Raw genomic sequence first — 25,695 nt, 5'->3', positions numbered from 1 at the left:
CCCTGATTTGCTCCGGACGTGCCAGAGTAAATCAGGGCAGTAGAAGGGCCCGAAGCAGCGTGTGAAGAGTGCTGCATACGCTGCTTGAATCGCCAGTCGGGTCCGCGGTAAGGGAAGAGGGGGGGCGGCGGCAAATGAGTCGGGTCCTGGACAGCGGAAAGTTGCTGGGCTCCTCGGTGGGGGCGCTGAGGGGCCGCGATCCCTCTCCTCCCAGACCCCCCCCCCCCCGGAGGAACGGAGATCGATTTGCCATCATTTTGAAGATCGTTCTGCCCTGCTCCTTGCCTTAGTATATTTTTAAGTTGAAAGACACGGCGGCGGCGGCTCCTCTCAAGATCCCTGACTGCATTGGACTTCCGACGCAGGTGGGGATCCTGAGAGGAGCCGCTGCCTCGTCTTTCAACTTAAAAATATAGTAAAGCAAGGAGCAGGGCAGAGCGAAGAACATTGATTCCCATAAGATCATCCGCCTCGGGGGAGACAGCCGCCGTGTCCGACATCAGCCTCGGGGGAGGAGAGAGGACTTCAGGCAAGGAGCAGGGCAGATCAAAAAACAGCACGGGCCGACAGCCGCCGTGTCCGACATCCGTCTCTGGGGATGAGAGAGAGAGTGTTTCCGGCGCACTCCTATCTGAGATGCTGTACATCTCACGGAAAACGGACCCACGCGATGGAACTGCGCATGCGCGGCCTAGCGTTTTATTATATTAGATATGTTAGATAATATAGTGCTATATTGAAATTATTTTTATGATATATTTTTATGCACTTATTGTTTGATTTGAAAATGAATAAAGATTAAAAAAAAAAAATGATGTCATATTATTGTATGAGGTGAAGGCAATTGAATTCACTCATTAGCTGAGGGTATTGGGAAGTGGCGCTGCATTGACTGATTGATGGTTCAGTTTAGACCTGTAATGATACTTCGAAAATGTTGCTACCATGTCTCTACATTGATAACTTCAAAACAGCCATGAATATAAAACTTGCACCACTGTGCAACTTGGCCATCAGACTTACCGGTTCTCCATCTTTTCCTTTTCCAGGTAACCCTGGTACCCCTGCAAGTCCAAGTTCACCAGGTGGCCCAGGCAATCCTGGCCTGCCTTCTTGCCCTGGTTCACCCTAAAGATGATGATTAAAGTTAATATTTTTGATTATTCTCTTAAATCCTAGATAAAGTAGTGCGATTGCTATGTTACTCCACTTTGAAGATTATAAATGGAAAGAAAACAAAAAAGAAAGAAGATAACTTTTTTTATTACACAGTCAAATAATATATTAGGAATAAAAAGTGGAGGGGCCTAATCAAAAACATGCCTAAGTCTGAGGTTGGATGTTTTGTGCAAGATGTCCACAAACCCAGCAGGAAAAATGTCCATTTTCAAAGTTGCCAAATGTCTATCTTTTATTTTTGAAAATGAGCAAGGTATAAATTTTGGCCCTTAGGACGTCTACATTTTTTGCCCATTCTCAAAAATAAAAACGTCCATGCAAAAATTGTACAAAACCAAGTTTTGTAGACGTACCCACCAACTACCTTGTCTGACTGTGGCAGAAGGAATCCCCATCAGCTGAGCTGGTTGCGGGGATTCCTGGTGGCTCAGTTGACGGGGATTCCCCCTGCCAGGATCAGCTGAGCTGCGGAGCCCTGCACCCCTCCCCCTAACATCCCGGACCTTCCCCTGACATCCCCGCTATCCCACTGACATCCCGGACCTCCCCTGACATCTCTGCCCCCCCCCCCCCCCCACATCTCACCAACATTCCTGGGCCTCCTCCCACATCCTCGGAAACCCCCCCCCCCCGTCAGAAGAGCAAATGGCAGGAGGGAAGCTCACTCCCTCCTGCCTATAGGGCTGTGTGCTGCAAATGATGGGGCTTCCTCTTCCCAATGCATCTTGGGATGCAGTGGGAAGGGACAAAGGCCCTGATTGGCTCAAAATTGCCAGCAGCCTATGAACAGTTCACAAACTCCGCCATTTCCATAATGCTGCCGCCCTTGGCCCGATAGTCAATCATCATGCTTTTTTCAATGTCTGATAAATCACGTTTTTTTCCCCAGGACAGCCACAATGGCTATATTAGCAACTTTCTGATATCCCACCTTTTATATCCACGAAGTCTGCGTGCGACACATGCATTCATTCATTGGCTATGTGTCCCTGATGTCAGAGGTAGGCGGTGGTCATAATAATGTAACTTGACCGTGTGTAAAGTTGCTACTGGCTCACTTTTAAACAATTTTACTTACACTGAGTTGCACAAAACTTTTCCATTTTATTCATACGTTTGTCCATCTGTTTTATAAACCGCATATGTAAATACAATCCCCTTCGAACTCCTACCCCCAGGAATGTCACTGAGATCTGACTGGAAGTCAGAGATCTTTATCATGCACTGGACAATATTATAAACACCTATTTCTGCACTTAAAACAGACAGTTACAGTTTCTCATAGTAGCTTCATTTTCACTCTGCTGAAAATCATAAGAACGTAAGAACTGCCACTGCTGGGTCAGACCAGTGGTCCAACGTGCCCGGCAGTCCGCTCACGTGGCGGACCTGAGGTCAAAGACCAGCCCTAGCCGAGACCAGCCCTAACTGCGTGCGCTCCAGTTCAGCAGGAACTCGTCTAACTTTGTCTTGAATCCCTGGAGGGTGTTTTCCCCTACGACAGCCTCCGGAAGAGCATTCCAGTTTTCCACCACTCTCTGGGTGAAAAATAACTTCCTTACGTTTTGACGGAATCTTTCCTCTTTTAACTTTAGAAAGTGCCCTCTCATTCTCCCTACCTTGGAGAGGGGGGAACAACCTGTCTCTATCTACTAAGTCTATTCCCTTCATTATCTTGACTGTTTCGATCATGTCCCCTCTCAGTCTCCTCTTTTCCAGGGAGAAGAGGCCCAGTTTCTCTAATCTCTCACGGTACGGCAACTCCTCCAGCCCCTTAACCATTTTAGTCGCTCTTCTCTGGACCTTTTCGAGTAGTACCATGTCCTTCTTCATGTACGGTGACCAGTGCTGGGCACAGTATTCCAGGTGGGGGCATACCATGGCCCGGTACAGCGGCATGATAACCTTCTCCGATCTGTTCATGATCCCCTTCTTAATCATTGCTAGCATTCCACTGAGTGGGAAACTTATATGAGGATTGGGCTTCTATGTAGTAACTACTGTAAAAAAAAGTTGCACCTGACAACCCTTATTACCAACAGAAAATCTCTCCTGACAGGAGGGGGGCAGTGAAAATGTGGTTTTTGGAACTCAAAATGTTGTATCTACAGACACTGGCTTAATAAAAGGGGGGGGGGGAGGCGAACCGCCCTGGCCACTATCTTGGTGAGGGCGTCAACACCTCTCCTCCTCTTTGCACCCCACGTCCTTCACACTTCTCCCCACCCACCCTACATGCCTTCCCTCCCCCCCCACTCCATCTTGCTGCTCGCACTAGCCTCAGCTGTCCCTCCAATGCCACTTCTGGGTCGCAGAACCAAGAAGTGACATTGGAGCACTGTTCTTCAACCGCCGGTCCGCGGACCGGTGCCAGTCCGCAGAAAATTCCTGCCGGTCTGCGGAGGGCTGGCAAGATCGACGCGGTTAAATTTCCTGTCGGGCATCTCTTCCCCTTTCCCTTCCAGGGCTGGCGTTAGGATCGGCTGCGGTACTGCTATAACGGACAGCAAAAAGAAACACAGAAGCCGTGGGACTTTTCCTCTTGCCTGCATCGCTATAGGCTCTGCGGATCCTGATCCCGCCCCCCTCTGAAGTAACTTCCTGTGTTTGAGGGGCAGGATTGAGACCGGCAGAACTTATAGCGAATAGCAATGCAGGCAAGAGGAAAGGTCCCACGGCTTCTGTCTTCGTTCTAGCCGTCTGATTTAGCGGGACCACAATTGAAGGCGGGGCTGATAGCAGTCGAGTTCGGGAGAGACATCCCTAAGCCCCATGGAATGGGTGGCTCCCCTGCCACTGCAGTTCAGCGCTTGTCTGAGGCAAGTACCAGTGAGCAGGGGAGGCAGCAGCATTATTGGGCTTAACTCTGAATGAAGAACAAGCCTTTCAAGTTGCTTCCAGAGTTCTGGGCAAGAGAACTGTAAGTAAACTGATGTGAGTTAAGAACCAGGCTGCTTCCGATTTAGTGTCAGTTATGGCGAGAACAGCCTTTGTGACACTGGAATCACTCTGGGGCCAGCAGCCAAGGGAGGGAATAAGAGATGCTGGATTCCCACATGTTGTGGGAAGGGGATGGTGTGACAGAAGGGAGATGGTGGGTCCCCTTGGGGGAGGATAATTATTGGAACTAGGTGGGAGTTGGAAGAATAGGGACACAAAGACAGATGCTGGACCTTGCAGGGGGCAGAGAGACATGGAAAATGCTGAACAGGAGGGTGGAGTATGAAGAGAGAAGTAAGATGTTGGACATGGGTAGAGGGAGTAGGGAGACAGAGGGGGATATGCTGGACATGGTGAAGGGGGAATAGGGAGACAAGGAGAAGATGCTGAATAAGGAATGGAGGGAGTAGGGTGATGGAAGGTATCTGCTGGATTAAGATGGGGAAAAGAGGGGAGGTACTGGAATACGTTCAATATAAAAATCATAACCGAGGCTTGTGCAGATGGGATCAGATGGTTTGCGGGGACCGAGCTTGCGGAGACGGGGCAGAAATGTGTTTTTTAAAATTTCAGTCTTAGTAGTTTGCCAGTCCACAAAATAATTATTTTATTTCTGCCGGTCCACGGGTGTAAAAAGGTTGAAAAACACTGCATTAGAGGGAGAGCTGAGGCCGGCGCAAGCAGCAAACTAGAAATGCTACTTGCACAGAGGAAGTTAAAGAGGTACAGGGGAGGGAACACGAAGGGGTGCGCATGGTGGGGGAGGGGGCACTGCCCCAGGCGCCTCCCACCTTCACTAAGCCACTGCGTACAGATTCATTGGCTGAAGAAGCGGTAGCCACACAAAGACACTTACATTGTTCCCTGTAAGCTGCGCAGGAGTCCTCCAGCTCCATCCTTGCCAGTAGAGGGCGCAGTTTCACTGTCACACTTTCAATAACTAGGGAGAGGATAGCTCTGCAGGACTCCAGGGAACCCGTCTCTCTCTAGTGATTGAAAACACAATATTATAGCAGCACCCTACTAACAGCAATGCTCTGGAGGACTCCTGCTCAGCTCAGGACACTTGGGGGATTATTCATCAAGCAATGTTAGGGCCTTAGCGTGAGCACTGGGACCTTCACATGCATTTTATACCTAGTTAGCGCATGTTAATTCATTTAACAAATGTTAAGGCCCTGACACCTGCATTAAGAATCTAATGCTGCTTTACATGAAGATCTCACACTGTACAATGAGTCAGCCACAGTTAAGAGGTCTTACCTTTTCCCCTGGTTGTCCATCTTTTCCAGGTGGGCCGATACTTCCAGGTGTACCCTGAAAAACCCATGCACAATTAGAGACTGTCCTAAATCTGAAGGCACGCAAAATGCGTTTTGCATACTATATTTTGTAACATTTCCCAGTCTATGCCTTGTGCGTTAATAAGGAGATCCCTTTATTAATGAGGTGATTGCCAGCCCTGAAAAAAGTCTTTCATGCATGGTATCATCACTGTATCCTAGTTCACAGTTTCTTCCAGACGCAGCCCTGAGCTCAGGGAAGAGAAGGAGATGAGGGTTGTGTGAGGGCAGGGCTGGGGGTGAAACAGAGTCCTCTATTTTCCTTAAAAAATATATGGCACCACTAATTTGGCACCACGTCCTGCTAAAACAAGCTCTGATCATCTGTCCAATTCCTTCATCCGCCTACAGGTGAAATTAATTAATAGGTTTGAGTAAATTGTTGTACTCTATTATTTAAAAAAAACAACAAAAAACAACAAAACACCATGTAGCCCAAATTCAAAAAACTTGTAATGTTGCTACTAAAGCATTGGCACTTATCTTAGCAGTCGCATTGAACTCTAGCTTAAAGACTAGATTAAAGAATCTTCCAGCGTTTGGACATCTGTAATTTCTTCACACATTATCCAATACAATTGTTTCGATCAATCCGATCTTCACCTGGTGAAGGTTCATAAACTGTGCCCTCCTAAATAGTTTTAGAGATCCTTGTCTCTCTATTAGAGAATGACACGGTGACAAAATTCATCACCGTTCCCTTCCCCGCGGATAACCGCGGGAAACCATCTTCATGTCATTCTTTAAGGACAGAGGGAAGAATCAGAGTATAATTGGGCACAACCACTGACCCGCAAGCTTTGCTTTGAAGAATGCTGAGATTGAGCAGCAACATTCCAGAGCAGATATTGTGATGTCATAATGCCTCATTCCACCAGTGCCTAAGAGCCAGTGATGTCACAATGGCTTCATTATCCTTGGCTCACATAAGAATCAGAGTATGAATGGCCACAACCACTGACCCGCAAGCTTTGCTTTGAAGAATGCTGGTGTAGAAGGACCGAGGTTGAAATAGACACTAGAAAATGACATGGGATTATTTCCCGTGGTTATCCGCGGGGACGGGGACGGTGATGAATTTTGTCACCGTGCCATTCTTAATGATAGCAACAAACAAATTGCTCGAATCTAAATGGCGGCGTTACCTAATTCCTAAATCGCCATTTTGTATTTGGACCACATGGTGGTTTTTTAAAAAAAATAATCAATAAACATTCAATAATGAACAATCCACTTTAACAGGGAAGTCTACAGTCTACTTACGGCATTAAAAAGCCAATTTAATTAATTTCAGTTTCAGGAAAAAGGCCTCAGAGTAAGGAGCATTACGCAAGTCGTAACACCGACTAATGCTATCTGCGAAGTCACCATTAGTAATTATGCTCCATCACATAATCATTGGCCCAAAAAACCTGACTATTAATTCATTCTTCAACGATTTTTATTTTAATCTTTGTTAACCTTTTTTTGAATATTTTTTAAATTAATTTAACTTATTTCCTATTATATGTCTAAAACTTCTTATCAGGATCCAAAGAACTCAGGAACTTATAGGGCTCCTTTTTATGAAGCCGTGTTAGCGGCTTTAGTGTGCGCGACTTTTAATCGCGCACTAACCCCCGCGCTAGCCGAAAAACTACCGCCTTCTCAAGAGGAGGCGGTAGTGGCTGGCGTGGCCGGCAGTTTAGCGCACGCTATTATGTGGTTAAACTGCTACTGCGGCTTCGTAAAAGGAGCCCACTGAGTTTTATTTTTAAAATAATAGAATACTACAACTTACTCAAACCTATTAATTAATTTCACCAGTAGGCGGATGGGGGAACTGGACAGATGATTAGAGCCTGTTTTAGCAGTATGGAGATCTGGAATGGCTTTGCGTCATAAGAGATTCTATGCTCTGATCCATGATTCCTCCTTTGGAATCGGAGTTGGATTCAGATTTAATTCTGATTATCATTTAAGTGGGCATTTTTTTGCTGTTTACATTTATGAATGTCACGAGTTGTATTAATATGGATGGCTATCACTGCCCCACCCTTTTTTTTTTCATTTTGATTTAATTTTGTAGGTGATAACTTATTTGAGACTTTTTTTGTTTTAGAGGTTGTAATTCTAACCACTGCAGCACATATATAAAGGTATAGTTGCCCTTGACGTCAGGAATCTTAACATTATATATCCTCAATAGTTTATTTTTTTAAAAAGTAGAGCAGGGGGTTCTAAACCCAATCCTCATGAAATGTCCAGCAAGTCGGTTTTTCACAATAACTACGTGAATATGAATAAGATAATTCTGCGTGCACTGCCACCATTCTATAGAAATCTATCTTATTGTAAATATCTTGAAACCAGATTAGTTGTATGTATCCTGGGGGCTGGGTTTAGAACCCCTGGAGCACATGTTTTACTGCACAGATCTGCACACTAAAACCAGCTCATATGGTAGATAGTCTGTGAAAGGCTACTTAGGGCAGGTAGGGGGTGTCATGGTGGAAAAGAGGTATGACCAACACTGATAGCTAGCATGTGGGACAGTCCTGTGTATTAGCTGTCAACACTGCTGATAGCATGACTGCACTTTGTGAGATGATGTTAAGTATGACTGTGCCTCCACAGCTATTTCAAAACTCTACAAACTCCCCAATCTCCCCCATTCATCCCATATTCCACAATCAAGGCCCCTTTTCTAATACATAGCCCCCTGATCAAGCCCAATGCCACATGCCACTGTTTTGATGAAAACCCCACAATGTGGCCCCCCTCACCAAGATGAACACCCTTGAAGGCCAACTCCCCTTAGCCCTCCCCCTATACCCCAACCTTCCTTGCTCTCCTGATTCCCCCCCCACTTCAGGGACTTGCTGAGGGGTTTTCTGGCGAGGGTCCATTTGGAATAGTCTGTGCAGTTCTGGAGACCGCACCTTCAAAAAGATATAAATAGGATGGAATCGGTCCCGAGGAAGACTACAAAACTGGTTTGTGATTTCTGTCATAAAGTGTATGGGAAAGGCTTAAAGATCTCAATATGCGTACTCTCAAAGAAAGGCAGGAGAGGGGATATGATAGAGACGTTTAAATATCTCTGTGACATTAATGTCCAGGAGGTGAGCCTTTTTCAAATGAAGGAATACTCTGGAATGAGACGGCATAGGATGAAGTTAGGAGGTGATAGGCTCAAGAGTAATCTAAGGAAATACTTTTTTATAGAAAGGGTGGTAGATGCGTGGAACAATCTCCCAGTAGAGGTGGTGGAGACAAAGACTGTCTGAATTCAAGAAAGCCTGGGATAGGCACGTGGGATCTCTTGGAGAGAGAAAGAGATAATGGTTACTGCGGATGGGCAGTTCTATGACCTCACAATGCAGGTGTAAAGAGCCTTAGCCTATAGGAAGAGGAGATGCAAATGTTAAGAGCCTTAGCCAATAGGGAGAGGAGGAGATAGTGGATGCTGCGGATGAGAGACTGGATGGGCCATTTGACCTTTATCTGCTATCAGGTTTCTATGTTACTAAAGTTCTATGACATCACAATGCAGGTGTATAGATCTGTTAGCCTATAGGAAGAGGAGATGCAAATGTTAAGAGCCTTAGCCAATAGGGAGAGGAGGAGATAGTGGATGCTGCGGATGAGAGACTGGATGGGCCATTTGACCTTTATCTGCCATCATGTTTCTGTTTCCAGTAGTCTAGTAGGAGAGAGTAAGAATAGTCTCTCTTCACCCCAGCAACTGCTCCAAATTCCAAATGACACTAATGACCCAATTATTTTCAGACTTAAAAATGCCCATTTAGGGAATCTGAATACGCACCACATTTCCTGACACACCACGGGTACCTGGGGGACCAGCTGGTCCTGGGGAACCCTGAAAAAGAAGAAATTGAAGATGTTCTATATAAAACATTGTAATGTCTACCTTTAACTATAATAAGTGTGCCGATATTCACTTTCATCTATAGTTACAAGTGAAGAAACTCAGCATCACATGGGAAAAATGATATTACATTTCATCAGATTTTGAGGCAAATGGACCACTGAGAACCTTCGAGAATACAAAATGACACAGGGGCAAATTTTTCCCCGTCCCCTCGGGAACTCAATTTCCCCGTCCTGTCCTCGCGAGTTTTATCGCTGTCTCTGTCTCATTCGTGTAAGCTCTTCCTTAACTGCATAAACCTCAAACACAGAGCTTGCAGGAATGGGTCAGGGACAGGAAAAGAACTTGCCGGGACAGGACGAGAAAATGAGTTCCCACGGGAATGGGGAAAAATTTGTCCCCATGTTATTCTCTACTCAAGAACTCCTAGTTTTGTGCTTGATGGTAATGTGCTGATCAGTCGTTCTGTGATGCTATCCAATGCTGCAATCTCATTGGTCAATTAGATATTCGGCCGGTTGCAGGAGGAGGAAGGGGGGGGGCAATGTTTTTTCAACAAAAAGTAGTCATTTGATTTGATTTTAATACTTGATATACTGCTAAACCAAAGGTGTTCAGAATGGTTTACAATTCTAACAACCATTATTCCATTACACAATAAAACAATTTGTTTGCAATAAAAATGAAATCCCATCAAATGTCCCCCAACTCACTCCCCTACCCCCTTTAGAACCTTGACTCATCTAAAGGATCTGAGGGACAATGGTGGGAGGGGCTGAACCAGTTCTCATTTGTTTCTGATCTGGTGGCTCCCATAGATCCCTGGCAGTAATCACACAACACCCTACTAGGGGTCATACAGCAAAATAAGCCTAGTATAGAAGAATTGATTGACTTTTTATCACTTTTTTTCTTAATACAATGAATTTTATATAATTTATGCATTGTCGGGGTTGGGGGGAATTTATTAATTATATTTATGCGATACATGTAAGTTAATCAAGTGATGTTGTATAAGGTCAAATGTGTTTCTATGTTACACTTGTACTATGTAAAAATGAATAAAGAATTTAAATGACTTTTTATCACTTTTTTCCTTTTAATTCCATTTTGCTTTTGCAATAATATTCCACTTAGTGGGAGGAGGCCTTTTTTTTTTTTTTTTAATCATTTATGCTCCACACTGGGGCTAGTAAGAGATGGGTTAGAAGACTCCTAGATTGCCAAGCCTCTCCAGAGTGGATCTGGAAGAAAGATGTTCACTATCATAGGTAACATGGGGAAAAAGATCTTAATTTTACCTCAGGTTTAGGTCTTCATGTATTATGAAAATGTTTGCAAGCTAGTACCATGTTTGCAAAGTTGAGCTAATGAGATGCAAACTCTCAGCTAATCTGTATCCTATAGCTACATTTCCCACACAGTTTTTCAGGAGTTGCTAAGGCCCAGAATCTTGCACATGCTCAGCTGCAGAACATATGAAAAATGTTTAAAAGGCACATTTCCGTATTGGTGGCAGGACTATTTAAAGGGCTCTCATGATCAAGTTTCAAGTTTATTAGATTTTAATATACCGACCATCAAGCAAATATCTGGACGGTTTACATTAGATTTAAAAATGACAGATAGGAGTAGGAACAATTGAAGAAATATTAAGTAATTTAAATAATATATAGTGAACATTAAAGACATTAACAAGACGGACTTGACAGTGAGGAGAGAGGGAATGGATGGGTACAGTTACATTGTAGGTAGAAAAAGGAGAAAGAGGGGTTGGGAAAAAAACATGTTGGATGGGAATAAAATATATGGAATGTTTGTAAAAGAGAGAAATTAGATAGAAGAGAAATTAAGAAGTGAGAAATTAAATAGAAGAGAATGCATCACGAAATAAAAAAAGTTTTTAAGTTTTTCTTAAATTTGTCAAGGTGTTGTTCGTCTCGAAGTGGTTGTGGAAGGGAGTTCCACAATGTCGGGGCAGTTACCGCAAAATTTATTTTGCGTGTGTAATAAAACTCTTTTATAGACGGAATCAATAAGAGATTTTGATTTGAAGATCTCAAAGTTCGAGTAGAGCACTGAGGAATGAGAAGTTTGTGAAGATATAGCGGCAGGTGAGAAGATTTTATTTTGAATGGCAAAAGAATGATTTTGTAGGTGATTCGATGTGTCACGGGTAGCCAGTGAGCTTCTTTTAGTGCTGGCGTAACATGATCATATTTACCTAGGTTATAGATGAGTTTTATTGCGGTGTTTTGTATAAGTTGGAGGCGGCGAATTTCTTTTTGTGGGAGGCCATTGAGTAGGGAATTACAGTAATCTAGGTGAGAAATAATTAGAGAATGAACAAGAATTTTGATAGATTTGGTTTCTAGAATTGAGGTCAGTGAACGAATTATGCGTAGTTTAAAGAAACATGTTTTAACTACCGAACTAATATGGTCATGAAATGATAGGTCTTTATCAATGGTCACTCCTAAGAGTTTTATTTTTGTCTCCATTTGAATTGGGATAGATTTAATAGAAAGTTTTTCTGGGAGAAATTCAGGATTTTTGATTGAAAATAGTAGACCGCGAGATTTGTCTATGTTGAGAGATAGTTTATTAGAATGAAGCCAATTGTTTATGGAGTCCAGTTTATTGTTTATATCTTTTATCTCAGACGTTTTGGAAATATTGATTGGGTGGAGTTGTATGTCATCTGCATAGGCAAAGATCGTGAATCTGCTTCAGAGGCCTCAAATTTCTGGTTCTCTAACCTCCTTCCACCAAGCCTCAAAATTGATTTAAAGAGGCCTCTCCCTGAGGAGAATTCAAAGTCCTGTTGGGCCAGTAGTCCTCTAATTCCTCCTAGTACTATTGTCAGACCTTATTTGGCAACCTGATATCTATCGGTATTACTGTGAAATGACTGCTAAAGGTCTGTGACCACCATTTTGGGAGTGGCAGCCTTTTGGGCAGAAGCGAAAGGGGATCACTCTTACTCCATTATCTCCCTTGTGAATCTGGGTCTTGATGGGGGTAGGAGGCATCACTGGTCCTCAGTATTTTATAATTTAAGGAGAAGGGCATCGTGGAGGCTTTGTCTGGGCGAGTATCTTCAAACATTTTAGGGCTCATTTTATAAATTCAATTTTGCACTATGTGAATACATATGTGTTTAAGTGGCTTCTATTAAAATACTAACTGGCATAAAAGTACAAGCTTTGACATGATAATGTATACTTTACCAGTAAGCATGTATAGGGATGGAATTTAGTCACAGCATGGGCACGGTTAGGGCTCTTCAGCTTGGAAAAGAGACGGCTGAGGGGAGATATGATTGAAGTCTACAAAATCCTGAGCGGAGTAGAACGGGTACAAGTGGATCGATTTTTCACTCCGTCAAAAACGACAAAGACTAGGGGACACTCGATGAAGTTACAGGGAAATACTCTTAAAACCAATAGGAGGAAATTTTTTTTTCACTCATAGAATAGTTAAGCTCTGGAAGGTGTTGCCAGAGGATGTGGTAAGAGCGGATAGTGTAGCTGGTTTTAAGAAAGGTTTGGACAAGTTCCTGGAGGAAAAGTCCATAGTCTGTTATTGAGAGAGACACGGAGGAAGCCACTGCTTGCCCTGTATCAGTAGCATGGAATATTGCTACCTCTTGGGTTTTTTGGCCAGGTACTAATGACCTGGATTGGCCATGAGGACGGGATACTGGGTTTGATGGACCATTGGTCTGACCCAGTATGGCTGTTCCTATGTTCTTATGAATTACGATAATTCAAACACATACTTTAATAATGTTTCAGGTTCTTGAGTTTGTGATTTGAGTGAAGTTCCTGGTTGTAGTAATGTTGGAAAAATTTAATATGAAATTTATTTATGGGATGAAGTGGATGTTATAATAAACTAGTGCATGAAGCCCTAAGCTTGGGGCAAACTCTTTTTCCCCAAGATACTTAAAATAGCAAATGTCTTCTCCCAAGGACATTCTTATTTTTGCAAAACTGAAAGAACGGAAGTGATAAAGACATATAAAGAACCACCAGCGTGATCTGCTGCCCAGCATTCTTCCACACAGAAAATCCCTCTCAAGATGTTTTTATTCCTGAAAGAACAAACAGGCAAACAGAAGAGCCCCTCGCCTTGGGATATAAACCACAAGGAAAGACAAGGGGGATGTCTTTACCACCAAAACAAGTCTTCATTAGAAACAGTAGGGACCTACTCTTTCTAATAAAGTCTAATAAAGACTTGTTTGGGTTATAAAGACATCCCCCTTGTCTTTCCTTGTTGTTTCGTATGTTCCTGAAAGACCAGAATGATCACTTTTGGCATTTGTCTTTCTCTTTAAATTGAGCAATAAGAGCTAACTAGGTGGGATTGGCTTGGGGTGGGGGTGGGGGCAGAGCATTCTTACAGTTTCTCCTTTTGCTCCAGATTGTCCTCTGGCTCCCTCCTGTCCTTTCGGCCCCTGTGAGGGAAAAAATAAAGTACATCAGTTAGGAAGAGACTTGGACTATCTGGAAAAGGAAAACAAGTTTTGTGATGTTGCACATTAATAGTTCCTTAGAAGAACAGGAAAACCAAATTACTTACTTGTAGCAGGTATTTTCAAGGACGACTGCATTGATGGAGCCTGCAGGTGAAAGATTCTTCAGGGTAGGCCTGCAATTTGTCTTTATATATAGTGGGTCCATGGACCTGAATGAGAAGAGAAAGGTTGGATCCATGGACCTGAATGAGAAGAGAAAGGTCAGGTCCATCGGCCTACTATATATAAAGACAAATTGCAGGCCTCACAGCATACCCTGAAGAAAGCCACAGCACGATGGCTGAAACGTCAGTTCTTCCTACCCAGACACGGCGAGACCCAAAAACCAGCAACAATCGTGATACCAGCTGTGAAAGCCTATGAGAACATATATGAAAGCTTCTCCAGCTCAGTACGTTCTAGAATCTTTTGAGCTGCTTCTCTGCAGTTGCATGCCACTTGTCTCCTGCTGCTGTTGTATGGGACCACCTCAGTCTAATAAAGCTTGAGTAGAATACAATTCCTTAGAGATCTAGGCAGGAATTTGAGGATGTTATCCTGCTATCCTTAGATAACATTTACTACAGGTAAGTAACAGTTTTCTCCAATGACAAGCAAGAAAGCAAGTCCTTAAAGCATGGACTCTCAATCTACAGGCTGCTTTCAATAAAAAAAGGAAAATATTAACAGTATACCGCCACACGTAGAAACCAAAATCATTTTGGTTGCAACTAGACTTTGCTTATTGGTTTTTTTCTTCAGAATGCAGTCTAAATGAGTAAAAAAAAAAAAAAAAAGGGTCGGGGGGGAGGGGATAGGGGAACAGATGGAGTTGTATTCTAATCCCAAAAAAGATTCTGGAGGACTGACTGGTCAAACCTACTGTAGATACCTTGGTCTAGATGCCTAAAAAATACATAAAAAAGAGTGGAATTGTCCTAATCAGACTGATGACCACAACATATTGTGAAAATGTCCTTGGACTCATCCAATGTTCAAATGACTTTATTCATTCATCCAATAACTCATTGGCTCGGTCAAACAGGCCTGCTTCAGGAGTCTTGAGAATCTACTAAGTTATAACGGATAGTATCTTGAATAAATGCATAGGTTCTCATGACAATGCTATGGTGCTGTGATACAATCTTCTGCTATAGTGCTTTGAGCCAAAAAAATCCTGGGACTTAGTAGATTCTCAAGACTCCTGAAGCAGGCCTGTTTGGCCGAAACATGTACATGTCGAGCCACTGAGTTATTGGATGAATGAATAAAGTCATTTGAACATTGGACGAGTAAAAGGACATTTTCACAATAGGTTGTGGTCATCAGTCTGGTTAGGATAATTCTACTCTTTTTTATGTATTTGAGTTTGTGGATTTGTTTCCCGTTTGTTTCCCCTGTTTTATCTCTTGGTCTAGGTGTCTACCATGAGGTAGTAGGCACCTACTAGCAACTTAATTATTTACCGTATTTTCACGGATATAACGCGCACCCGTGTAAAACGCGCACACGGGTATAGCGCGCAGAAAACACAATATTATGTATAAAAACTTTTGTATACCGCGCTCACGGGTATAACGCGCATGCTGCCCGACTGTCCTTTCGCCCGCCCCGACTCTCCTCTGGCCGCCCCGACTCTCCTTTCGCCCGCCCCGACTCTCCTCTGGCCACCCCGACTCTCCTTTCGCCCTCCCCGACTCTATGTGCGCTGTCCCGACTCTCCGTTTACCCGCCCTGCCCTGCCCCCCCCCCGGCAGGACCACTCGCACCCCCACCCCGAAGGACCGCCGACTCCCCGACAATATCGGGCCAGAAGGGAGCCCAAACCCTCCTGGCCACGGCGACCCCCTACCCCCACCCCGCCCGACGCCCGATTCACCCCCCCCAGCAGGACCGCTCGCACCCCCACCCCGAACGACCGCTCGCACGCGCTCCCACCCGCACCCGCGATCGGAGCAAGAGGGAGCCCAAGCCCTCTTGCCCGGCCGACTCCCCGACAATATCGGGCCAGAAGGGAGCCCAAACCCTCCTGGCCACGGCGACCCCCTACCCCCACCCCGCCCGACGCCCGATTCACCCCCCCCCAGCAGGACCGCTCGCACCCCCACCCCGAACGACCGCTCGCACGCGCTCCCACCCGCACCCGCGATCGGAGCAAGAGGGAGCCCAAGCCCTCTTGCCCGGCCGACTCCCCGACAATATCGGGCCAGGAGGGAGCCCAAACCCTCCTGGCCACGGCGACCCCCTACCCCCACCCCGCACTACATTACGGGCAGGAGGGATCCCAGGCCCTCCTGCCCTCGACGCAAACCCCCCTCCCTCCCTCCAACGACCGCCCCCCCCAAGAACCTCCGACCGCCCCATCAGCCGACCCGCGACCCCCCTGGCCGACCCCCATGACACCCCCACCCCCCTTCCCCGTACCTTTGCTAGTTGGCCGGACAGACGGGAGCCAAACCCGCCTGTCCGGCAGGCAGCCAACGACGGAATGAGGCCGGATTGGCCCATCCGTCCCAAAGCTCCGCCTACTGGTGGGGCCTAAGGCGCGTGGGCCAATCAGAATAGGCCCTGGAGCCTTAGGTCCCACCTGGGGGCGCGGCCTGAGGCACATGGTCGGGTTGGGCCCATGTGCCTCAGGCCACGCCCCCAGGTGGGACCTAAGGCTCCAGGGCCTATTCTGATTGGCCCACGCGCCTTAGGCCCCACCAGTAGGCGGAGCTTTGGGACGGATGGGCCAATCCGGCCTCATTCCGTCGTTGGCTGCCTGCCGGACAGGCGGGTTTGGCTCCCGTCTGTCCGGCCAACTAGCAAAGGTACGGGGAAGGGGGGTGGGGGTGTCGTGGGGGTCGGCCAGGGGGGTCGCGGGTCGGCTGGTGGGGCGGTCGGAGGTTCTTGGGGGGGGCGGTCGTTGGAGGGAGGGAGGGGGGTTTGCGTCGAGGGCAGGAGGGCCTGGGATCCCTCCTGCCCGTAATGTAGTGCGGGGTGGGGGTAGGGGGTCGCCGTGGCCAGGAGGGTTTGGGCTCCCTCCTGGCCCGATATTGTCGGGGAGTCGGCCGGGCAAGAGGGCTTGGGCTCCCTCTTGCTCCGATCGCGGGTGCGGGTGGGAGCGCGTGCGAGCGGTCGTTCGGGGTGGGGGTGCGAGCGGTCCTGCTGGGGGGGGGAATCGGGCGTCGGGCGGGGTGGGGGTAGGGGGTCGCCGTGGCCAGGAGGGTTTGGGCTCCCTCCTGGCCCGATATTGTCGGGGAGTCGGCCGGGCAAGAGGGCTTGGGCTCCCTCTTGCTCCGATCGCGGGTGCGGGTGGGAGCGCGTGCGAGCGGTCGTTCGGGGGGGGGGGTGCGAGCGGTCCTGCTGGGGGGGGGAATCGGGCGTCGGGCGGTGTGGGAACTATGTAGAAAAACTTTTGTATACCGCGCTCACGCGTATACCGCGCGAGGGGTATGCGCGGTAGGTAAAAACGCGTATAACGCGCGCGTTATATCCGCGAAAATACGGTAACTAACTAAACTAAACTAAACCTTAAGTTTATATACCGCATCATCTCCACGGATGTGGAGCTCGGCATGGTTTACAAGAACTTAAAATATAGGAAGAGAAGGAAAAAAAAGGTTTACATGAACTTATATATAAAAGAGAAGAGTAAGGGGGATAGAATTACATTTTAGTGAAAAGCCAGGTTTTCAGTTGCTTGCGGAATAATTGGAGGGAGCCCAGGTTCCGCAGCGGGGTAGTAAGGTCGTTCCAAAGACCTGTGATTCTGAAGAGAAGGGATTTTCCCAGTTTGCCTGCATAGCGAATACCGTGTAGAGAGGGGAAAGATAGTTTATACCTTTGGGCGGGTCTGGTAGAGTCAGGACTCGAGGAGTTATAAGATAGTGGGGTTAAGGGAGGAAGGATGCCGTGAATGATCTTAAAAGCCAGGCAGGAGCATTTGAAATGGATTCTGGAAATCACTTTTAAATTGTTTTTTTAACTGCATTTTCAATTATCAGCACCGATTACACTAATTTAAAAAAAATGAAGTTATGTGCCTAGATCAGCTAGACTCCCCAATCTAGGTGCCTAACTGCAAGCATCCGTTATAGAATCAGAGCCTACGTGGGAAATGAACATAGCATTCTGAAAAAAATTTCTTCAAAGAGACTCGGATGTCCCAGCTTCTCTCCCTGAGTCACTGAGGAATGAGTCTTGGAACTTTTGGCCAATATGAGAGTGGATTCAATCATGGAATGGTGAAGAAAGGAGAGATGATCATTGTACATGAAAAAATAAGACCTACCATGAAAATAAGCCCTAGTGCGTTTTTTTGGGCCCAAAATTAATATAAGACACCGTCTTATTTTGGGGCAAACACGGTATAATGTAAATGAAATACCGTCGCTTTAGTCATTTCTATTATAAAATCAATGATCTGGACTTCTTCCAGCAGGTGTTTCTTTCTGTAAAGTGAAGGAGAAAGGTCTGAGAATAAGTCAGATGAACCCTCTTCAGAGCAAACCATCTGGCTCAAAGTCAGAGTTCCAGGATTGTTCAGAAAAAGAGAGCTTGAAAAATACACCTGAAGAGAAGTCTTAGTATCTGCCTGCTTTGGCCTACTGAAATCAGATTCAGGCTTTGGGCATGGGTTTTGAGATACCGAGGATCTTCAATGGCTTGGTGAGGCTTCCTCCCTTGACACACTGGAGACCGACAGCAACAGAGTAGAGATCAATCCCAGGGCCTTCAAGATCTCAGCATTGATTCTTCCCATGCAGGCAGTGCTTAAGTCTCGAGGACAAACAAGCTGAACGTCTCTCTACATTGACACCAACAAGTTGAGATCACACCATCATGCCAGACTCATGAGCTCAACTTAGGCACAGGAATTTAGGCCTGGTTGCCTTTGGCCTGATTGGTGCACCTAAAAGTTTTGACATGCAGGGACGCTAAGCATGATTCTATAAGGCGTGCGTAACTTTTATAGAATTGTGCCACGCAACATCCTGATCAGCGCCATTTTTTTAGATGCAATATATAGAATCTCACCCCCATGTGCGTAACTAGAAATCCTGCCTTTTGCCACACCCAAATTCTGTCCATGTGAACACCCATCTGCAAAATATGCAACAATATTAGTGCATAAAGACAGAATAGTGCTTAATTGGAAAATGTTTATTGACGTGCTCACATGTGTATGTGACTAGAATGCCAACATTTACACATATTCTATGCCTAAATCTAGCCAGCTTCTTACAGAATTATTCTCTAACTGTTTTAACACGAACTAAATGAAATAGTATATACCAGGGGTCTCCAACTCAAACCCTTTGCAGGGCCACATTTTGGATTTGTTGGTACTTGGAGGGCCTCAGAAAAAAAATAGTTAATGTCTTATTAAAGAAACGACAATTTTGAAATGAGGTAAAACTCTTTATAGTTTATAAATCTTTCCTTTTGGCTAAGTCTTAATAATAATATTGTCATTTATAGCTAAAGAGACATATGATCAAGAAACAGTTTTATTCTACTTTTGTGACTATGATAAACATACCGAGGGCCTCAAAATAGTACCTGGCGGACCGCCAGTTTGGACCACTGAGTTAAGGGGAACAGTTAATCTGCTGGCTGGGTTGGAGGGCAGAGGGGAGAACAGGACAATCAAGCCATTGTGACATCACTGATGAGGCTGGCTCTTATTGGTGGAATGAGGCATTATGACATCACAATCTCAGCTTTGCTTTCCCAAAGACAAACAGGATATCATGGTTACAGTTAAGCCAGTGGTCTCAAACTCAAACCCTCTGCAGGGCCACATTTTGGATTTGTGGGTACTTGGAGGGCCTCAGAAAAAATAGTTAATGTCTTATTAAAGAAATAACAATTTTGCATGAGGTAATACTCTTTATAGTTTATAGATCTTTCCTTTTAGCTAAATCTTAAAAATAATAATATTGTCATTTATAGCTAAAGAGACGTATGATCAAGAAACGGTTTCTTTTACTTTTGTGATTGCGATAAACATACCGAGGGCTGCGAGTTTGAGACCACTGGTATATACTGTTTTCTGTCAGCATATGGTAAAATGAAACAAGAAAACACGAAAAAATGAGAGCGTTTTCTCCCAGGACATCTGCACACCAAATTAAAAGCTATTATGAGGTGGGAAAATGCTGCTTTCATTCACCTTAGGCCCTGGAGGTCCTACCAAACCTTCTTCACCTCGAAGACCGTGGAGCCCCTACAAAGGAAAGAAAAGAATGTACAATACCACTCCTATAAGCATAATGTAGTAATGGGACAAATGAGTTACAGGGATGTTAAGTTTATTAAAGACAGATTAATCACAGTCTCCTTAACATAATAGACAGAGTCTTCCCTGCCCTTCTCCTCTACCATTCTTAGTTCCATGAATTTTTTTTATCATGACTGTTGGAAACAGAGAGGATATGAGAGTGGACAGAGCACACTACATATTCCCTGTTTCTGAATCCCTGTTTCCTACTCTTAGGGATGGACTCTTGCTCATTCTGGCAATTCCTATGTTCTTAGGTTATTATATTCAGGAGCACAACAGGTGGATGTGAAGATATGTAAAAATGAATGGGTCAGTATACATCCACCATAGTCAGCAATATTTTTAACACTTCAGCTGCAGCGTTAAAAAACAAACAAACATCTGGTTACTGAGAACCACTGTCTGGATCAGGGGTGTCAAACCCAATCACATAAGGGGCCGAAATCTAAAACACAAGCTAAATCATGGGCCAAATATTTTATTAAGATACCTGGTTTAGTAGAAGGTATCACCCTGAGACACCATTCCAGCGATCACCTCACAGATGTTACCATACTTAATCCCAACTTTATTCACTTTGTCTGGGTTTTGAAAAGAAATCACGTTAGGAGGGGGGATCCGCGCATGTGGAGATCCAATGCGGCGACATCACGCACACCTGCGCGTGACATCGTCGTGTCGCACCTGCGCACGCACGGTTGCCTTCCTGCCCGATGAACAGGCAGCAGGGGCAGAGCTGGGACCTAACGGGGCGGGGATAGGTGGAACCGAGCAGGCCTGGGGGGCGGGTCTAAGGGGTTTGGATTTTACTGAGGTAAAATCTGGTAACTCTATGAGGGGCGGAGAGGTGCTGGTGCTCCCATTAACATGGCGCCAGGGTTAGGGTTAGGGTTGCCATTATTACACCATTGTATCAAGCTCCATCCCCTTCGCTGAAACTAATGAGGTCTCATTAATGCCGGCGCTCACCAATCATGAAGGTTCATCTTTTTCTACCTTCGCTATTACTTGGTCAGCAATGTTGGCGTGCTGTTATTTCCGAGGAAGCGGTGCTGACCCCCATCTCTCTGCAGCGTTCTGACACACACGTGTCTTCTCATAAGGGGGAAAAGCATTGAAGCAGGGGGGGTCATGCACGCCTCTTCCTGTGCCGTCCCATCCCTCCCACAGCCCAGACTAGGGGCACTTCTCTGCCTCATTTCTTCCAGTAAGATACGCTCCCTATTAAAATAAAAAGGATGCCCCTCATTTCGGAGAAACCAGAGGGTTCTCTCTTACTGCTTTGGGCCCTATACTGTATTGTGTTGGCCTAGTGATTGTCCTAAGTAAACCACTGGTGCTTAACCCAGCACATATATTCTGAGCCACTATCCAGTAGGACAGCTTAAAAGGAGTCCTTTTAAATCAAGATTTTCCTATCACTTTTCTAAGATGTGCTATAGGGCTAAAGTATGGATTTAGCAGGTGCTACATTGAGTTACACTAATAAGAGTACACGGAGAGTTCATGTGTTTGCATATCCCTCTATAAAATCTTGTCATTATAAGAGCTTCCTTGAGAGAACCTTCTCATTTCAGGCCGCCAAACTGAATACATGGCTTGCAAAAATTATGTTAGAAGCTTCCTCTTATCTTGATCTTAGAAAACAGATAAAGACACAATTATTCGCTAGGCTGATATCTTCTCAATTTAATTACCTTTTTATTCTTTTTTAAATTGCTGCATTTTACCTATATCGTATGCAGTTAATTTCGCTGATTCTTTGATATATTCATCTGTAATGTATGTTTTGCTTTGACTGTTGTGAACCGCCTAGAACTTTTGGTATGGCGGTATCTAATATAATAAAGCCCTAAGCGCGCATGCGCACTCCCACCTGCGTGCTCCCGTTTTCCGTGCGCTGTAGGGCACCGCAGGTAGGAGTGTGCGTGCGCGAGAATCCCCCGAGGCGGATGTCGGCCGCGGCGGCTATCAGCGGCTGCAGGCCACGGCGGAAGATGGCTTCACCTGTCTGATTTATGTCATGAATAGCTTAGCAGCGGCACTTTATGTCTGGCAAAGAGGCTAAATGAAGCTCTTAAGTTGGTGTGCTTTGCATCTTGGCTATTTTGACTCACGCCATCCCCTAAATAAAGGGCGGGCATTTGATCTTCAGGAGGTTACGCCTGTGACAGCTGTGATTGATGGCTTAATAATCCTTGAGGTTGCAGAGGTGACTTAATCAGTTTCAGGGGAAAATGAAGGGGCTGGAGGCATGTGTGCTGCTTGATTATGTGAGGGAAGAGAATCCACTCTTCCCTTCCAACATGTTTTAGGGCCATGAGGAGCAGTTTTAGGAAGTGTGTGGAAGTGCACCTGGGTCTTGGACAAAGGAAGAATCAGAAAGCAAGGTTGGTAGAGGGTGCGAAAGGGGGAAAGGGAGAGATGGAAATGGTAGGACCACTGCTGCTTTGGGGCACTGAGGGAGGAAAGGTTGGTACGTCAGGACTGCTGCTGCCGCCTCGGGTAAGTAAAGACCCTGTCAGGAGGGCCAAAAGGGTACAAAGGAAATGGTGAAAGGTGAGGTGGTGGGACTGGGATCAGTGGCATGATAGAGGCGGGGCATGGGTGGGGTCAGGGTATAGGTGGGGCTATTCTAGCACCCGTTACTGTAATGAATGTAACGGGCTAAAACACTAGTATAAAAATAAATTATTATTATTATTAATGCCCATAGGAATTTCTTTATTTATATACTGCCTATTATTTGCCTAAGTGGTTTACCTTTAGGTACTCAGGTCATTTTTCCCTGTCTATTCTTGCGAGCTCACAGTTTATCTAATGAACCTGGAGTAACGGGGGCATTAAGTGACTTGCTCAGGGTCACAAGGAGCAGTGCGGGGCTTGAACCCACCACTAGCTCTAATCACTAGGCCACTCCTCTCCTCCTATGGACTTGTTATTTAGTATACAATAAATCTATTACTGCACCTAAGCAAAAGCAGTCCATAGTTTAAACTAGAGGAATTGCAGTACATACAGCTCATTTCAGCTACAATAGAAGCACTAAAAGACAGCCACATTTTACTATGGATGCTGGCAAAGAGATACATTTTATGCTAAAGGCCCGCAATGTCCTCTGTTGGTATTTGGGTTTTATTGCTCTTCATTGCTTGAAGAGTTTCAATAGGGTTGATTAATAAATTAATAAATACACAAACAAACAAGAGCTGTGCAGACATAAGGCTGAATTGCAAAAGCTATGCATAATAAAATGGATTCAACTGGCAGACAGTGGCATTGTAAAGGGGGAGAGGGCAGACTGCCCTGGGCACCGTCTTTGCGGGGGGGAAACCCTCTGCATACCTCTTTAAATATTCGTCGGCTTGAGTAGCATCTTCTATTTCCTGTTCATGCCAGCGTTGGCTCCCTTAGGAAGTCACTTCCGGGTCGAGGGATCAGGATGTGATGTCATAAGGTAGCCAACACCGGTTTAAGCAGTGGGTAGGAGATGCTGCTTGCGCCGGCAAACATTTCAAGAGGTACATGAAGGGAAGGGGGGGGCTCAAATGGTAGGGAAGAATTGGGGGGGGCCCAAGCAGCGGGGAACAGTGGAGCGGGGGCGGGAAAGAGTGGGCGGAGTGCGTAACATGGCCACGTCAGTTGCCACCGCCCCGGGTGGTGGATGAGCTGAAATCAAAATACTGGCATTAGCAATAAGTGACTGAGTCTGATAGACAATTGTAAACACTTTGTTAAGAATTTATGAAATTAAAAATGTCATACATGAATATTAACTTATTTACTGAAAGCTGACAAAATTTCTCGTATTATGAAACACTATAAACTTTCGTTCCACATTCCGCTGTTAATATGGAACCTGCCAAGAAGTTTAGCGGTACCTCAGAAACTGAATAATGACTCGGGGTGGTTCAAGGGGGGGCTCTGCCCCCCCTTGTATATCACTTTCCCCAATTATTCACTTAACATGGTGTTAGCTAAAACTGTGGCAGGGGTTAACTTTTTGGCGGGGCTTATCTGGAAAAGATCCAAAAAAAGTGCTATTTTCTGAAGATTCTACTTACGGGCTCCCCAGTTTCTCCTCTGTCTCCTTTCTCTCCCTTTTCTCCTGGCTGTCCCTGAAACAAAGAAAACATATTAGTACTGAGGACATAATCTCATTTATCAGTCTGCAAAAAGCACGGCAGCCCGGTTCCTCAGCAATGACAATGGATAACATGGGACTCTCTTGGTATGCCTAGCATAACGCTAAACTTCAGAAATGGTGCGCTATTTATACCCGGGGTTTGAAATCTCATCAGTTTGTTTTTTTGGCTCCAATAAACTTTTATTTTAAAAAATAATTCTTTAAAATAAAACATCACATAGAATAAGTTGAAACACAACATGTTTGAATTTACTTAAAAAAAACGAAAAGAGGGGGATACCTACCATTCCACCAAACAGAACAAAATATCTGTAATTCAAACAAAGTTCTCCCCAAATCACCCTCCTTCACTATCCTTCCCTCTTATTCCCCATAAAGAACATTCACACCTGCCTCAGAGTGTTTACCGTTATTTCTTCAGTAATAATGGGCTCGATTCACTAAGCAAACCGATCGTGTACCGATCAGTTTGCGGCCCCTTAACGAGCAAATTTCCTTCCGGCCTGATTCACTTACCTCTCCTGCGATCCGCTTCGAATCCGTGCATGCAAATGAGGAGAAACGCATGCAAATTGGACAGCGACACGATTCACTTACACAAAATTTCACATCTGACAGGGCTGGCCGATCAACGGAAGAAGCGACTGCTGGGAAGCAGTCGAAAACGTCCTTCCGACTCTCCTGTTCTATTGAAGCCCTGCTCTCTGTCCTGTCAGCCCCGAACGCCTCCTGCAGCCCCGATCTGCCTGCCCTGGCTCTCGCAGTCCTGCACCCCTGGGCTTGCCTGCCCCGAATGCCTGCCTGACATGTCCTTTCTGCTCCCCCTGGCTCTGCCGCCTTTCCTCCAGTTCGAGCCCGCGGGTTTAAAGCGGGGCTGAACGCCGCAGTGCAGCCCCGCTTTAAACCCACGGGCTCGCACTGAAGGGAAGGAGGGAAGAGGCTGCTGCTGCCTCATGGAAGCAGGAGAGTTGGGCCCGAACCTGCCTGCCTGCCCTGAACACGTCTGCCCCAACTGCCTGTGCAAGCCCCTGGGTTTAACCCGAAGCAGGTTAAACCCACGGGCTGCAAAAGTTTAAAGTTAAAAAAAAAAAAAAGTCGCGGCTGGATGGGTCTGCCACAGCTTAAAAAGGTTGCGACACACTTCAATAAATAAATAAACATTTTTATACAGTGATCACTTTCATTCCTTATAGTGAAAATTCCTTTAGACTTAACACACACTACTACTACTACGATTTATTATTTCTATAGTGCTGAAAAGGCATACGCTGCGCTGTACATTTTAACATACAATAGACAGTCCCTTCTCAGAAGAGCTTACAATCTAATTTAGACAGGACATTACAGGGTTCGGGAGATTATGGTAGAGGAAATGATACAGTGGGTCTAGGTATCTAACAGCAGTGAGTGGAAGTTAAG

General features: G+C 45.4%; 1 protein-coding gene across 3 annotated transcripts in view; it reads right to left on the bottom strand.

Annotated features, from left to right (window-relative positions):
• The window catches only part of COL22A1 (collagen type XXII alpha 1 chain), a 766,089-nt gene that overhangs the window by 149,904 nt on the left and 590,490 nt on the right, over positions 1 to 25,695 (bottom strand). For all 3 annotated transcript variants that reach the window (XM_033933743.1, XM_033933744.1, XM_033933745.1), the window contains exons 32-37: positions 24,194 to 24,247; positions 20,019 to 20,072; positions 13,745 to 13,798; positions 9,271 to 9,324; positions 5,383 to 5,436; positions 1,024 to 1,128 (exon numbers count right to left, since the gene is read on the bottom strand). In XM_033933743.1, coding sequence (XP_033789634.1) covers positions 1,024 to 1,128; positions 5,383 to 5,436; positions 9,271 to 9,324; positions 13,745 to 13,798; positions 20,019 to 20,072; positions 24,194 to 24,247 — 375 coding nt within the window. The remainder of the gene's footprint in view (positions 1 to 1,023; positions 1,129 to 5,382; positions 5,437 to 9,270; positions 9,325 to 13,744; positions 13,799 to 20,018; positions 20,073 to 24,193; positions 24,248 to 25,695) is intronic.

Source organism: Geotrypetes seraphini, chromosome 2, assembly GCF_902459505.1.
Source record: "Geotrypetes seraphini chromosome 2, aGeoSer1.1, whole genome shotgun sequence".
Classification (NCBI taxonomy): Eukaryota; Metazoa; Chordata; class Amphibia; order Gymnophiona; family Dermophiidae; genus Geotrypetes; species Geotrypetes seraphini.
This window is presented reverse-complemented; position numbering and strand designations above follow the sequence as displayed.